The 13,242-nt window shown below is 32.1% G+C and overlaps 8 protein-coding genes across 20 annotated transcripts in view; 7 read left to right on the forward strand and 1 right to left on the reverse strand.

Moving 5' to 3' along the window:
* Fstl5 (follistatin-like 5) overlaps positions 1-13,242 on the reverse strand; it is a 197,697-nt gene that overhangs the window by 24,607 nt on the left and 159,848 nt on the right. Inside the window, exons 1-2 of one of the 10 annotated variants that reach the window (XM_074249119.1) lie at positions 8,012-8,831; positions 7,691-7,937 (exon numbers count right to left, since the gene is read on the reverse strand). The exons of 8 other annotated variants lie outside the window; for them this stretch is intronic. In XM_074249119.1, the coding sequence (XP_074105220.1) occupies positions 7,691-7,778 (88 nt within the window). In that variant the 5' untranslated portion in view covers positions 7,779-7,937; positions 8,012-8,831. Of the gene's footprint in view, positions 1-7,690; positions 8,832-13,242 lie in introns of those variants that run through there. One more of the 10 variants, XM_074249120.1, reaches the window with a different exon arrangement.
* Positions 544-9,386, forward strand: LOC141531352 (cysteine-rich with EGF-like domain protein 2-A). Of its 4 annotated transcripts, XM_074249122.1 has the most exons (8): positions 544-575; positions 661-832; positions 919-1,086; positions 1,165-1,338; positions 1,423-1,611; positions 1,678-1,848; positions 8,906-9,076; positions 9,161-9,386. In XM_074249122.1, the coding sequence occupies exons 2-8, from the start codon at positions 770-772 to the stop codon at positions 9,257-9,259; spliced, it is 1,035 nt and encodes a 344-aa protein (XP_074105223.1). In that variant the 5' UTR covers positions 544-575; positions 661-769; the 3' UTR covers positions 9,260-9,386. The 4 variants fall into 4 exon arrangements, with proteins under 4 accessions (XP_074105223.1, XP_074105222.1, XP_074105224.1 ...); XM_074249121.1 differs by lacking the exon at positions 544-575 and having other exon boundaries at positions 604-832; XM_074249123.1 differs by lacking the exon at positions 544-575 and having other exon boundaries at positions 604-832; positions 1,423-1,581.
* LOC141531354 (tyrosine-protein phosphatase non-receptor type 9-like) lies at positions 2,382-3,486 on the forward strand. Its single transcript, XM_074249126.1, has one exon. It carries the CDS (start codon positions 2,493-2,495, stop codon positions 3,468-3,470), a length of 978 nt encoding a protein of 325 aa, XP_074105227.1. The 5' UTR covers positions 2,382-2,492; the 3' UTR covers positions 3,471-3,486.
* On the forward strand, positions 4,438-6,096 carry LOC141531353 (tyrosine-protein phosphatase non-receptor type 9-like). The gene is given in 2 exon segments (XM_074249125.1): positions 4,438-5,160; positions 5,162-6,096. Coding segments are annotated over 2 exon segments (981 nt in total). The 3' UTR covers positions 5,420-6,096.
* Positions 6,485-7,615, forward strand: LOC141531356 (NF-kappa-B inhibitor cactus-like). The gene has a single exon (XM_074249128.1). It carries the CDS (start codon positions 6,830-6,832, stop codon positions 7,316-7,318), a length of 489 nt encoding a protein of 162 aa, XP_074105229.1. The 5' UTR covers positions 6,485-6,829; the 3' UTR covers positions 7,319-7,615.
* LOC141531355 (serine protease inhibitor swm-1-like) lies at positions 9,607-10,457 on the forward strand. Its single transcript, XM_074249127.1, has 4 exons — positions 9,607-9,764; positions 9,841-9,944; positions 10,021-10,191; positions 10,276-10,457. Exons 1-4 carry the CDS (start codon positions 9,629-9,631, stop codon positions 10,372-10,374), a joined length of 510 nt encoding a protein of 169 aa, XP_074105228.1. The 5' UTR covers positions 9,607-9,628; the 3' UTR covers positions 10,375-10,457.
* Positions 10,881-12,243, forward strand: LOC141531358 (chymotrypsin/elastase isoinhibitors 2 to 5-like). Its single transcript, XM_074249130.1, has 3 exons — positions 10,881-11,224; positions 11,296-11,411; positions 11,473-12,243. The coding sequence occupies exons 1-3, from the start codon at positions 11,146-11,148 to the stop codon at positions 11,566-11,568; spliced, it is 291 nt and encodes a 96-aa protein (XP_074105231.1). The 5' UTR covers positions 10,881-11,145; the 3' UTR covers positions 11,569-12,243.
* Positions 11,714-13,202, forward strand: LOC141531359 (uncharacterized). The gene is made up of 3 exons (XM_074249131.1): positions 11,714-12,153; positions 12,245-12,357; positions 12,428-13,202. Exons 1-3 carry the CDS (start codon positions 12,093-12,095, stop codon positions 12,530-12,532), a joined length of 279 nt encoding a protein of 92 aa, XP_074105232.1. The 5' UTR covers positions 11,714-12,092; the 3' UTR covers positions 12,533-13,202.

Genomic DNA, 13,242 nt, shown 5'->3' on the forward strand with positions numbered 1-13,242 from the left:
TATTTTGGAAAAAATATTTTTTCATCAGTCTTAATAAAAATAAAATATATTTACTTAACTCGTAACCAATCAGGATAAAAATCAATAGAAAAAAAAAATTCAGTGGTTCATTTCGGCTAATATCAATAACGATTTTATCTTTTACATAAATTAAGCTGGTGATAATTTATTTACTTTAAACTAATTGGTATATAAGACTTTTGAACTCGAGTTGATTCGCCATACTTTTTCGGAATTTCGCAAACGTCTTATCAAGTTTTCAATCATGGCTCGGTTTTTATTGATTAGCTTTGCACTCGTAGCTTCTCTGATTATTGGTAAGAAATTGATCATTATCTGATTTAATATTCATGAATCCATGCTTTAAATACTTGAAAAAAAATAAACCCTTAAATAAATAGAGAAGAAAATTAAATAAGAATCCTCTTTGATTTTCTTCTTTTAAGTAAGCCTTTTATCTGTGTTCAGGTACCAATGCTTCCAACTGCCATAAATGCAAAGGCCAAAACGAAGAGTGGAAAAAATGCGGAGCATGTGACAGTACTTGCAAAAATAAACACGTTGTCTGTCCCTTGGTAAGTTAATTAACAACAGTGATCAAAATAAACAACAACTATCGCTTATTGACATTGAAAGTTAGTGATTTATTTAATTTAAAAGATATGCAGAGAACCCGGATCTTGTGGCTGCAAAACTGGCTATGTAAGAGATTCCAATAAAATCTGTATCAAGGAGGAAAATTGTCCCAAGACTCCGATTTGTGGAATAAATGAAGAGTACAAGCCGTGCGGAGCATGCGACCAAGGGTGTGACTGCCGTCGACTGTATCCCAGTCAGTTTATGAATTATACAATCATTTTTATGGCTATCGTAGCTGTAAATCACAATTATAATTACATTAAATTTTTTATTCGTCAGGGGTGTAGAGAAGGAGCTTGTGGTTGTAAGTCCGGCTACCTAAGGAGTAACGGTACCTGTGTTTTGTCGAAAGATTGTCCTAAAAGCACGAATTGTGGAGAAAATGAAGAGTTTTATGAATGCGGAGCTTACGATCAGGGATGTAATTACGCAGCCAAATGTGACACTGTGAGTTAATGAACTAAATTTCTTTCTAAATATTGTTATTAACTACTAATATAATAATATAATTTTTTTATTCTTCAGAGATGTAGAGAAGGATCTTGTGGTTGTAAGAAAGGCTATGTAAGAAATGACGAGAGAATATGTATTTTGCGGGAAAATTGTCAGAAGACTCCGATTTGTGGAGAAAATGAAGAACTCAGACCTTGCGGAGCGTGTGACGGTACTTGTAAAGAACCAAATCCAGCGTGTACCAAGGTGAGTTTCTTTAATTTAATAAATTGATAATCGTGAAAACATAAATCCATTGATATTAAATTTTATGTATTCATTATTTTTTAGATATGTCGTCAACCCGAATGCGGTTGTAAGAAGGGGTATGTAAGAAGTAATGGAAAGTGTATTTTGTTGAAAAGCTGTCCTAAAACCCCGACTTGTGGGCTACATGAAGAGATCAAAAGTTGTGGAGCGTGTGATGGTACTTGTAAAGAACCGAATGCAGTGTGTACCTTAGTGAATTTTATTAATTTAGTAAATTGATAGTAGTAAATATATAAATTGATAAGTATTCAATTTTACTTATTAATTATTTTTTAGGACTGTCGTCCACCCGAATGTGGTTGTATGAAGGAATATGTAAGAAACAACGGAACGTGTATTTTGTTGAAAAGTTGTCCTAAAACCCCGCCTTGTGGGCCGCATGAAGAGATCAAAGGATGTGGAGCCTGTGACGCTACTTGTGAAAATCCACATCCGATTTGTCCTGCGGTAAGTCTCATTAATTTAAAGTACGCGAATTGGAAATTAAGGGACTTGGAAAAAAAGTCGTCAGCGAAATCACGGAAGAAACTTGTTATTGTATCAGAATAGCACAGAATTAATAGAGCAATTTTATTGGCTACAATAGTGATATCTATAAAGCATTAATGACGAATAAAATTTAAGTTCTAAGAGCTTTCGAAATAATTAATTTTAATTATGAATTAATTAATTAAACATACACCAATCAGTACTATCAGAAAAGCAATGACAAAACTTGTTTTTCTTACTTAAAATTCATGCGTCAGCTTATACCGTTAATATTTTCCGTAAATGAAAAATCTCTGTAAATTCTTATCTAAATAATGACGAAGTTTGTTATTGTTTAGCTGCACGGAGAAGTAACAATTGTCCTTTATGAGAATCATTACAAGTTTATTAGAATGATGACGTAAAATAAGGTAATGTCTTGGTTTTTCCTTGTATTTTGAATACGCTTACGTTGGTCTTTCCAAGTAAACTTGGGTCAGGGTATTTATTTAAACATTGAAAGTCCTTTATATACAAGAGGATGAATAAATACAAAGTCATTTGTAATGACATAGCCGCGACGGCAAGTGCTTAATTTTATATCAATCTTCACCTTTTTTAAGATGAAAACCTCGTGCTTTAAAACTCTGAACGCCTCAGAGCTGCTGGAGATGACAAATGATCCGAAGTTCTGCAGGCTCGTCCTTCAAGAACACGCAAAAGTGATGGAAACTCCTTTGAGGGGCACAACTGTTCAGTCTTCAAGAAAAGAAAACTCCAAAAAGAATAGATTCAGCATCATTCCGTGTTGGGACCATTCGCTAGTGATTATAAACGGGCGGCAAAGCTTAACTTTTGATGAGGGAGACGGAGATAGGGATCCTTCGCGATTAGAGGAAACGTCGGAAGGAAACACAGATACTTACATTCACGCGAATTACGTCGACGGCTTCGCAAAAGCCAATAAATACATCTGCGCCCAAACGCCGATAAAAGACACCTGGGACACCTTCTTCAAGCTGATTTGGGAACAGCAATCGCAGGTTATTATGTCGCTAACAGATATAGACAGAGATCACGAGAAAAGTTACCATCTTTGGACCCTCCCCAATGGCTCTGAGGCGACCTTTGGAAGTTTCGTCGTCAAAATCCTTGATGTCAGAGAAGAATTAAGTTTCACCAAAATCCGAGTGAAGATCACTAACCAGATTACGGAAGCTTCACGGAAGATTATCAATTTTTGGTTCACTGACTGGCCCGATAATAGCATCCCCACTGGTATGGAAGAGTTTTTGGAGCTACGAAATAAAGTCAACGAAGAGCAATCCAGACTGATGAAGCAAGCTGAAGACGATTCTCGGACCCCAGGGCCTATTGTGGTCCATTGTTCCACCGGAACCGGCTGGACGGGAACTTTTTGTGCCATCGACAACGCGCTAGAACAACTTGATAGGGAAAAGGAAGTTTCAATTGGTGATGTAGTTCTCAAAATTAGGAGCCAAAGGCATTCTAGTGTTTTCCTTCCGGAACAATATGCGTTTTGCTACTTAGTGTTGAGATATGTGATTCTAGAAGAAACCAAAAACAACCTGTTGAGTTGATCAAAGGACTTAAAGCTCGGGTAATTAATTTTTAAAGAAACACTTAAGTGAGTTAATTTAAAACTTTTATTTAGTATTATTCCACAAGTGCTGTTTCAATAGTACGTGATAAGGAAAATAGGTACTAACAGTAATTCTAAAATAGTTTTCCTTGTCAATAAAATAACAAAAGTGTACAATATATATATATATATATATATATATATATATATATATCTGCATTTGTGACCATAGATATACAAATACATAGAGTGAGCAGGTACTGATTCCTCAGCATATCGGATACCGGAGCTTTTGCCTTATTTACCGCGAAAAATTATATTTTTCATAGTAGGCCAAAACTGTTTGTAATAATTAACTATAACAAATTACACGAGTAAAAAAATTGATTAAAATAAATTAGTAGAATTTTACTGACTTATTTTAAGAGAGTACACAAAAAAAGTTGATTAATTTGACAAATATTCAAGTCAGACAAAAGTTAAAAGAAAACTTTTATTTGTTTTATAATTGTAATAGGCCCTTTTAGGCTTATTTCTCAATTTTTTGGTTTAAAAAAAATTGAGAGATTACTGATGAAGGGATGCTATTTCACAAAATAAAAACTCAAAAATAGCGGAAAGTTTTAGGGATAAACCGTTAGGCTCACATGTGAAAATTGGCTTCAAGGAAAAACGGTATTCTTAAGTCTCTGTTTAGTATTTCGTAGGAACATCCGGTGACGGCCAAACGTCCTCTGATAATTAATGTTCTTCAATTAATAGCTATATTTTATTGATTATTCGTCGATAGACTTACAAGAACTATTAACCAACTAAAATTTTTACGGTAACCATAAAATGTATTTTACGACTCACTATAAAAAGCCCTGACACTAATTTGATTTCAGTTTTAATCTGGGGTTGTTGTGATAATCACTTGTTACCTTTACCTCCCCTGTGACTAAGTCAAATTAAGTGCAATTGCTATGGCTAACTACTTTTGCTTATGGAAACTCACCCCCAGTGATTTCTTAAAGAAAATTAAGCAGCCGAACTTTAACGAGTTCGTCAGCCGGGAGTTTCAGCAACTAAACACCGTCCCGCTAGAAGGTACCTTTAATGAATTTTCAAAAGATAAAAATGTTACTAAGAACCGTTACTACGACATTCAATGTTGGGATCACTCTTGTGTAATTTTGACCTCACAAGGGACTAAAGAGTACGATCATTCACAAAGCGGCTCGTACAGTATCGTTGTGACAAAAAAAGACAGCGACTCAACGTACATCCATGCGAATTTTGTCGACGGATTTGAAGATAAGAAGAAATTTATATGCACTCAGGGCCCGAAGACAAATACGGTTGGCGATTTTTGGAAGCTTGTTTGGGAGAAAGATGTCCGAATGATAGTCTCGCTGACTCAAATTGATTGTGAAGATAGAAAGTGCTACGAGTATTGGGTCGCTGTAGAAGGCTGTGAACTACTTTTTGGCCGATATACAGTGAAAACGCTCATGATAAAGGAAGAGCCTGGTTTCATAACAACGCTACTGTCTATCTTTGATGTTACGTACGGAGAATCGCGGCTGGTAACCCACTACTGTTATAGTGCCTGGCCGAGCTATGGTGCTCCTGCTAACTTGAAAGAATTCCTTGGTTTTATGTCAACAGTACATCAGGAACAAGGATGGTTACTAGAGAGAGCCAGGCTTCAGTTTGCCCCCCCAACCAGGACCAATATTGGTCCACTGCTCGGCGGGGGTTGGCCGCACCGGAACATTTTGTGCAATCGATCATGCACTGAATTGCTTGAAAAAAACTAAAGCAGTCTCCGGACAGGAAAGTGTGTTGGCAATTCGAAAGATGCGACACTTGAGTGTTGTCACCCTGGAGCAGTACAAGTTCATCTACAAAGTAATTGAGTATGTCTTACTGGGAGAGGAATCTAACAAAGGAAATCACAAATAATAATTATCTGCCTATCAACTTGCCGTAGAACGAGATGATCCTATATTTAAGGAGTTGCTGAAAAAGACCAGAGCTAAGGACAAACTTCCAAATGTGAGAAAAAGTGCTAGAATTGCTAAGTTAAAACGTTCTAAGTGATTCAAAAAGCTATGTAAAGGAGCTAAGTGTTCAAATATTGTGACCAATAGTTTATGTTTAGAAATCGTAAGTTAATCTAGGCAGCTAATTTTTTTTTTTTTTAAATATTTTACTATTTTTTACATTTTACTATTGTTATTTTTGTTTGTTAAATTTTAAAATTGTGATTAATAATTGTAGTAAACTAAACTTTCGACTGATTTTATTCTTTTCATCATGTTCCGTTTTCGAATGCTTAATGGGTATCGAATGAGAAAAAAATGTGAGTCATACAAATTGCATTTATGCAACACGAAACCAATTTGAAAGACAATTTTTTCTGCTGGATTTAATTATTTTTTGTTGCTACAAAATGCTTGGAGATTTTCGAAAAGAAAGTTGAGAGATAGTTTTTAGTTTTAATATGCGTATATCCTGTTATAAAGATGACATACAAATCATAATAGAATTTTAATCTATGAAGACAGATATTTTCTTCAAAATTTACAAGTGATTAATCAATAAAATAATAGTTAAAAAATATATTTTATAATTTTATCAATTGTTTAATTATATTAGTAGAAGATATAGGAGGGATATATATATATATATATATATATATATATATATATATATATATATATATATATATATATATATATATATATATATATATACTCCTCCCATATAGACTACTAATATAATGTACTATTTAAATAAAAAACATTTTATCAAAAGTATATGATGACTTGAAGGGTCAATCGCATTGTTGGGTTAATTTAAAAAAATCCCTGACTTTTTTGACCCTGGAAAATAAGCAAAAAAACCAATTTGTAAGCTACTAGCCGTCCGCCCCGACTTTGCACGGGTATTTAACAAAAATTGGAGTTTTAGTAAGGATTCCTATTTTTTTTTTTAGGAATATGAATATAGCCTACGTCACTCGGGGAGAGTGTAGCTTCCCAACAGTGAAAGAATTTTTTAAATAGTCTTAGTAGTTTCGGAGACTATTCAATGCAAATAAACAAACAAACAATCAAATATTTTCGCTTCATAATATCAGAATAAATTGAAGTGCTTAATGTTTACGCCAAACGTTGCTGATTGAGATAATATAAATAAAGTGGGGAAAACGGGCAGTGGGTTTTGCCAACTATTTAATGTATTATTTATCGGTTGGTTCCCGATTAGGAACACATATAAATATCGCTCTATCCCGCCTGAACTATCATTCCCCCAACGAATTTCTACGAAATCAGTACTGAAGACTCAATTGAAGAAAAAGTGATAAAGATGGAGTTCGACCTGATTCTACAAATGCTGAGCCCCAGGAATGCTTCGGGTGGAAACTACTTTCACGAAGCATGTCAAGCTGGCTCATTAGCTCTTCTTCTGAGGGCGGCAGAGTGGATGGATCGACCAATCCCGTCGATCTCGACTGTAAGAGATTACGATGGTGAGCAATGCATCCATATTATCGTGAAGAACAAGGATTTTTATACGCAAGATATGATGGAAATCGTCTTGAACCTTGGGGCTGACATAAATGGCCAGGAATGGCTCGGTGGTTTCACTCCTCTGCATTTGTGTGTTTGGGAAAGGAATTACGAGCCCGCCGAATGGCTGTGCAGGGCACCAGGTATCGATCTCGAGGCTACCAACTACGCCGGGCAGACTGTCTATCAACTTGCTTTAGAACGAAGGGACAATCAAATAATGGAGATGATTAAAAGGGCCGGAGCCAAGTGCGATCCTTTGGAATTGAAAAATTGTGATGAGTGATAAGAATTAATGTATATATAGTGATGTATAATGTTGTGTGAAAGAGCTGAGCTCAAAGAGGCTATAACAGTTTACGTTTAGAAATCGTAAGTTAATCTAGGCAGCTAATTTTATTATTGTTTTTTTTATATTTGTTCAAGTTTAAAATTGTGAGTAATTATATTTTTTAATTTTTAAAAATAAGTGTCAGCACTTTTTTGTTCTCAAAAGAATCTCGATGGTTTACTAAAACAATTAGATTTTTCATAGATAATGGCTCGAATATTTTTAATGCGTAGTGTTTTAAAAAAATTAAAACAAACGTTAATTAATTTAATTAAATGCATATGATGTAAAATAACTGACTAATTTAATTCTTCACGACTTTGTTACCTTTAAAAAAATTCTTTATACACATACGACGTAGTTTTCTGCCACCAAAAATTCCTGGCCGGTTCTCCATATTATACTCAAATAGCATGGCTATGTTTAAATCATTTTCTTGGGCAGCCGCGTTGGCTGATTGAAGATCTTTCCTTCACCAGCGCCGCGTATGTGATTCAAAAATAATGTAGGCCGTACAGTCGGGACAGCGGTCTAATGCCGATCAGAAATTTTCCTCATCCATAGACATGAAATACTGCAATTAAAATTGTTAACTTGAATAAGAAAGGTAAAGGTTTAAAGATAGTTATGTATCTAAAGAAGAAATACCTTCAAAATGGACATAGATTTTTCTTCCTTTGTGGGTTTTGCAATTGACAGATTCCTTAAGAGCCAGATTGCTGTCGTTTTCTTTATGCAATTTTGGGGAAACATAGCATAGAAAGGATCATTCGGTTTTGTCTCGGTAGGTCGCTTACCAATGTAAGATGCCATGTTTGTTTTAAGCTTTAAATAAATAGTTGCAATTAGTTAAAAGGTAACACTTAACTAAGACGTATAGAATTTTTTTTGTAACTTAATAAAATATTGGCACAGTATTTAAAATTAATTAGAGGCACTTACTTCACAAGTACAGTTTAACTCGTCGAGCTTTCACAGTGCAATGAATATTTCTGTACATTTTCAAAATTAATAACATCATTTGCATTTATACTCGCAACAATTGAAATATGGATCTATAGAGACCACTTACAAACCACGTGAATAAATATTCCCATTTGTTTGTGGAACAAATAGGTGAAATTAATTGTCACTCAAATATATACTGTATGTACTGACAATAAGGTTTATTTTTCACTAAAAATTTGGTCTTCATTATAATTTCGATGTCGCTTAAAGAGTCATACAACCTTAACCGCTGAAAGGCATTCATTGTATATGTATTTATTAGGTGATTCAACTAGAGAACAATAACTCTATTTTGGGCGCAAAAACCCAATTTTTAAGCGCATCGAACGGGGATCGATTTCAAAATTTTTTACCAACACTTTTGTCCGCTAAATTTTTTTATTTTTGGCTATAAAAAAATTATTTTGCATTTGAAAGAAAATAGTTGGGGCAAAATTTGAAATTTCGACATGGAGATTTTTGCTGGTAATGAATTTTTAATAGTAAAAATATAAATCCATTGGTATTAAATTTTACGTATTCATTATTTTTTAGATATATCGTCAACCTAAATGTGGTTGTATCAAAGGCTACGTAAGAAATAATGGTACCTGTATTTCGTCGGATCATTGTCTTAAAACACCGAGTTGTGGGCAACATGAAGAAGTCAAACCTTGCGGAGCGTGTGACGGTACTTGTAAAAAATCACATAAGATGTGTACTAAGGTGAGTTTCATTCATTTAATGAATTATTAAGAGGGAAAATATAAATCTATCGGTATTAAATTTTACATAGTAATTATTTCCTAGGACTGTCGTCCACCTGCGTGCGATTGTAAAAAGGGCTACGTTAGAAAAAATGAGAAGTGTGTGCCCCAGTCAAAGTGCCCTAAAAAGTGTCATAAATAATCTACCAAGAAATATTACACTGTCATATTTATATGAAATACAATTTTTTTATTAATTTTATATGTAATAATTGTTTATGTTAATTTACATAAAATAAATAAATAAACTTTTCCGCTTCAATAATAAAATATAATGAATGATAATTTTAATTGTATTTATTCACATGCTTGTTTTGTTACTTATAAAAATATTTTGAAAAAAATGTTCCTGGTAATTGTTATAAAAAAATATTTGTACTTAATAACATCATAGAAAAACAAGATAAAACTCAATATGGAGGACAACTCTGTGGTTAATTTTAGCTAATGTCAATAACAGTCTTATCTTTACATAAATAAAGCTGCTAACAATTTGTTTACTTGGAAGAAAATGGTATATAAGACTTTAAAACTTGAGTTGTTCTATCAGACCTATTCACAAGTTCGTATAAGCCTTTTCAAGTTAGGAATAACTATGGCTCACTTTTTATTCATCAGCGTTGTCCTTGTAGCTGCTCTGGTTGTTTGTAAGAAATTAACTATAAATTATTCGAATATTTATTGGATAATTCCTTGGATATTAAATTTGTAGAATTTTTTTAGGTGTCAATGCAAACACAAGCCCAAAGTGTAATGGCCAAAATGAAGAGTGGTACAGATGCGGTGCATGCGACAGTAAGTGTGGAGTTCAAGTCAGTTGTGTGCAAGTAAATTGATAATCACATAATTTTTATTTTTATTAATTTATTATTGATACTATTTAATATTTTTGATAAATTTTAGTCGTGTAGAGAAGGATCTTGCGGTTGTAAGCGCGGTTACGTAAGGAATAATGGGGTCTGTATTTGGGAAAAAAATTGTCCTGGAACTTCGAAGTGTGGGCCAAATGAAGAACTCAAAGGATGTGGAGCCTGTGATGGTACTTGTAAAAACAGAGATGTGATATGTACCATGGTGAGTTTCATTAATTTTAAAAATTTATAATAGTAAAAATATAAATTGATTGGTATTAAATTTTACATATTGATAATTTTCTAGGACTGTCGTCCACCTGAATGTGGTTGTGTAAAGGGGTACGTTAGAAACGACGACCGAAAGTGTGTGCCCCCATCACAATGCCCTTTCGAACCTAAGTAATCATCTACCAAGCAATAATACAATGTTGTATTTATATGAAACTAGAATTTAATAATATTACGAATAAATTGGCTTCACATATATTTCATCTCAATTTTATGTTGGGATATAGTTTTTGTTTACAGCTATTTTAATAATTGTTTCTTAAGATTTATATAAAATAAATAAATTTTTAAAATTTCCGTTACGAAAAAAAAATTAAATGTTATTTATTTTCAAAAATTTCGCCTTCTCTAATTTAATATTTCATTATTATTACAGTTAGAATAATAATTTAAAAATTCTGTATTTATTCTAGTGAAATAAAAAAAAATTTTAATGACAAAAATAAAAAACTTTGTTTAATATTTTCAAAAATATTATCTGTCTCAAAGGATAAATCAAATTCATTATTAATTTTGATTAAAAATACAAAACTACGATAATTAAAAAATGTAATTTAATCTGCCACGCGGTAACTATTCTTGGTATTATATCATCATGCATTAATATTAAATTGTCACACAAAAAAGTACTCTAATTACTTGAGGAAAATAATTTTTCCGTGTGACATAAATTATACGATGGTAATAATAAGGATCATGAAAATGTGAATCATAATAAATTTTCCGAGTTGACGTATGTATGCGTATGGTGTGACGTAGAAATAGCAATTATAATTATAACTTACAACTATGAGAATAATTATTTTTAAGTTTGTGTATGAACTGATAGTAAAAAAGGTATATAGACAGAAATAACTTCAAATTATCGTTAATTTAACATTAGCGAATGCAAAATAATTCTACTTACGCAATGTCGCGGTTTTTATTGGTGAAAATATTTTTTATATTTTCCTTAATCGGCGTTTGTAAGTAATTAAAAAATTTTGATATTAGATTTGAATTAATAATTATAATAACTCATTTTTTGAATTTAAAGATGTCGAAGCTGGTCAAAGCTGTCGTAAAAACTGCGGTAAAAATGCCTTCTGTAATCCCTGTGGTAATCATTGTGAGAAATTTTGCTCGGATGAGCACCAAAAACCTTGTACAAGGGTACGTTTAATTATTCATAAAAATGTTCATAAATTAGTGTGAATATTTTTTTGTTTCACAGATTTGTAATCCTCCCGGTTGCCAGTGCAAAGAAAACTTTATGAGAGATAAATCAACTAACAAGTGTGTCCTCAAAGAAAATTGTTCTTCAGGATAAATGAAAATTGTAATTATTAAATTTATGTTACAGTTAATATGAGCTAGTCTCATTATTATTATACAAAATAAACTATGTTATAACTGAAAATAATTTAAATAACTTTTTTTTCTTTTTCCAACCGAAGTGGAAAATTTAAAAATGCTGGCAACTTTAATTATAGTTTTTTTATATTTAAAATTTATAAAGCGAGTTTTTATTGATCGACAAATTTGTTATTAAAATACTGTGAGGGAATATGATCAGTAAATATTTACTATATATTGAAAATAAATACAGGCTTTGGATTGGTATCTACACAAGCATTGCAGAGATATATTATTCAGAACTTTTAACAAAAAAATATTTCACCTATTTGAAGTCAGCAGCTTAAAAAAAAAAATTCTTCAAACGTTGTATTGTTCATGTATACATGTCATTTTTCCAAGTCAGCGGCAAAAATAAATTTATTTGTTCAAGAAGGAAAGAAACTATCATCGTTAAAAATAGACACATAAGAAATCGAAGTAATTAATAGATCGACCATGTCGCGATTTTTGTTAGCATCAATATTCTTAATCGCTTCAATGTCAATAGTTGAAATCTGTGAGTTGATAAGATTTTGTTTTTTGTTAGTTTTGTTTTACATAATTCAAACTTCAATGTTTTATAGTTATAATTTATTCTGACTTTTAAGGCGCCAGAAAGAGAACTTGCGATAGAAAATGTGCCGCACCTGAGATGTGCAATCCTTGTGGAAACCATTGTGAAATTAAATGTTCAGAATGGCCCGCCAAACCATGTCCCAGGGTAAACTCTAGATTATAATCAGTACGTAAAAGTTTAAAATATTTTAAGGATTACTTAATTTTGTTTTTAGATTTGTGCTCCTCCGACTTGCGTGTGCAAAAAAGGTCTTTACAGAGATGATCACACTGAGAAATGTGTTTCACACAATAACTGTTCAGTGCATTCGAAGAAATGATCCTACTATTAATATGGAGTATTTAAAATATTTAAACATTAAGATTTAAAAAAAGATTCGTCACTTCAAATATTTTCAAAATTTATCACTTGTAATAATATTTACAAAAAAATCTCCAACGCTTGGGTAAATGTTTTTTTTATTTTAATTGGTGATGATGCAATATAATTTTTGTAATAAAAAATATTCATTTTATTATTTAAATTTTCGTAATTATTAATTTGATTCTGGATGATGAAATAAATTAAAAAAAAAAATAATTATTGACGAAAGAATAAAAATTTTAAGATCAAAAATATGAAGCACTTGACAATGGCGTGGAATTATTCTTTGCACGCGTTCGTGACAGATACCGATAAATAAAAGATCGAAGAGATTGCGCGTTGTTTATTGCAGTAACTGGCGCACATCCTTATTATTTATTGTTCATTATTCTTTGATATCACCTATCACACATGATTAAGTACGATAATGGTGTTGTTCATACCTTACCAACTAATTGTTTACAGAGGAAAAAAAACGCAGATAATAATGATTCATTACAATCAAACTTACCTAATAAAAAGTTTCCTCGTTATTTATCATTACTATACAGTTACAACTGCCTTTAAATTAAGTGTATCATTAATCATAACCATGGCTGAACTATTTTTATAATCATACAATTAATAAAATAGTTTCCTTTTTTTTTTAATAAGTTTCTTTAAAAT

The sequence above is a fragment of the Cotesia typhae genome, unplaced genomic scaffold (assembly GCF_013202065.1).
Source record: "Cotesia typhae breed Kobodo isofemale line unplaced genomic scaffold, CoteBio_Ctyphae contig_5, whole genome shotgun sequence".
NCBI classification, from domain to species: Eukaryota; Metazoa; Arthropoda; class Insecta; order Hymenoptera; family Braconidae; genus Cotesia; species Cotesia typhae.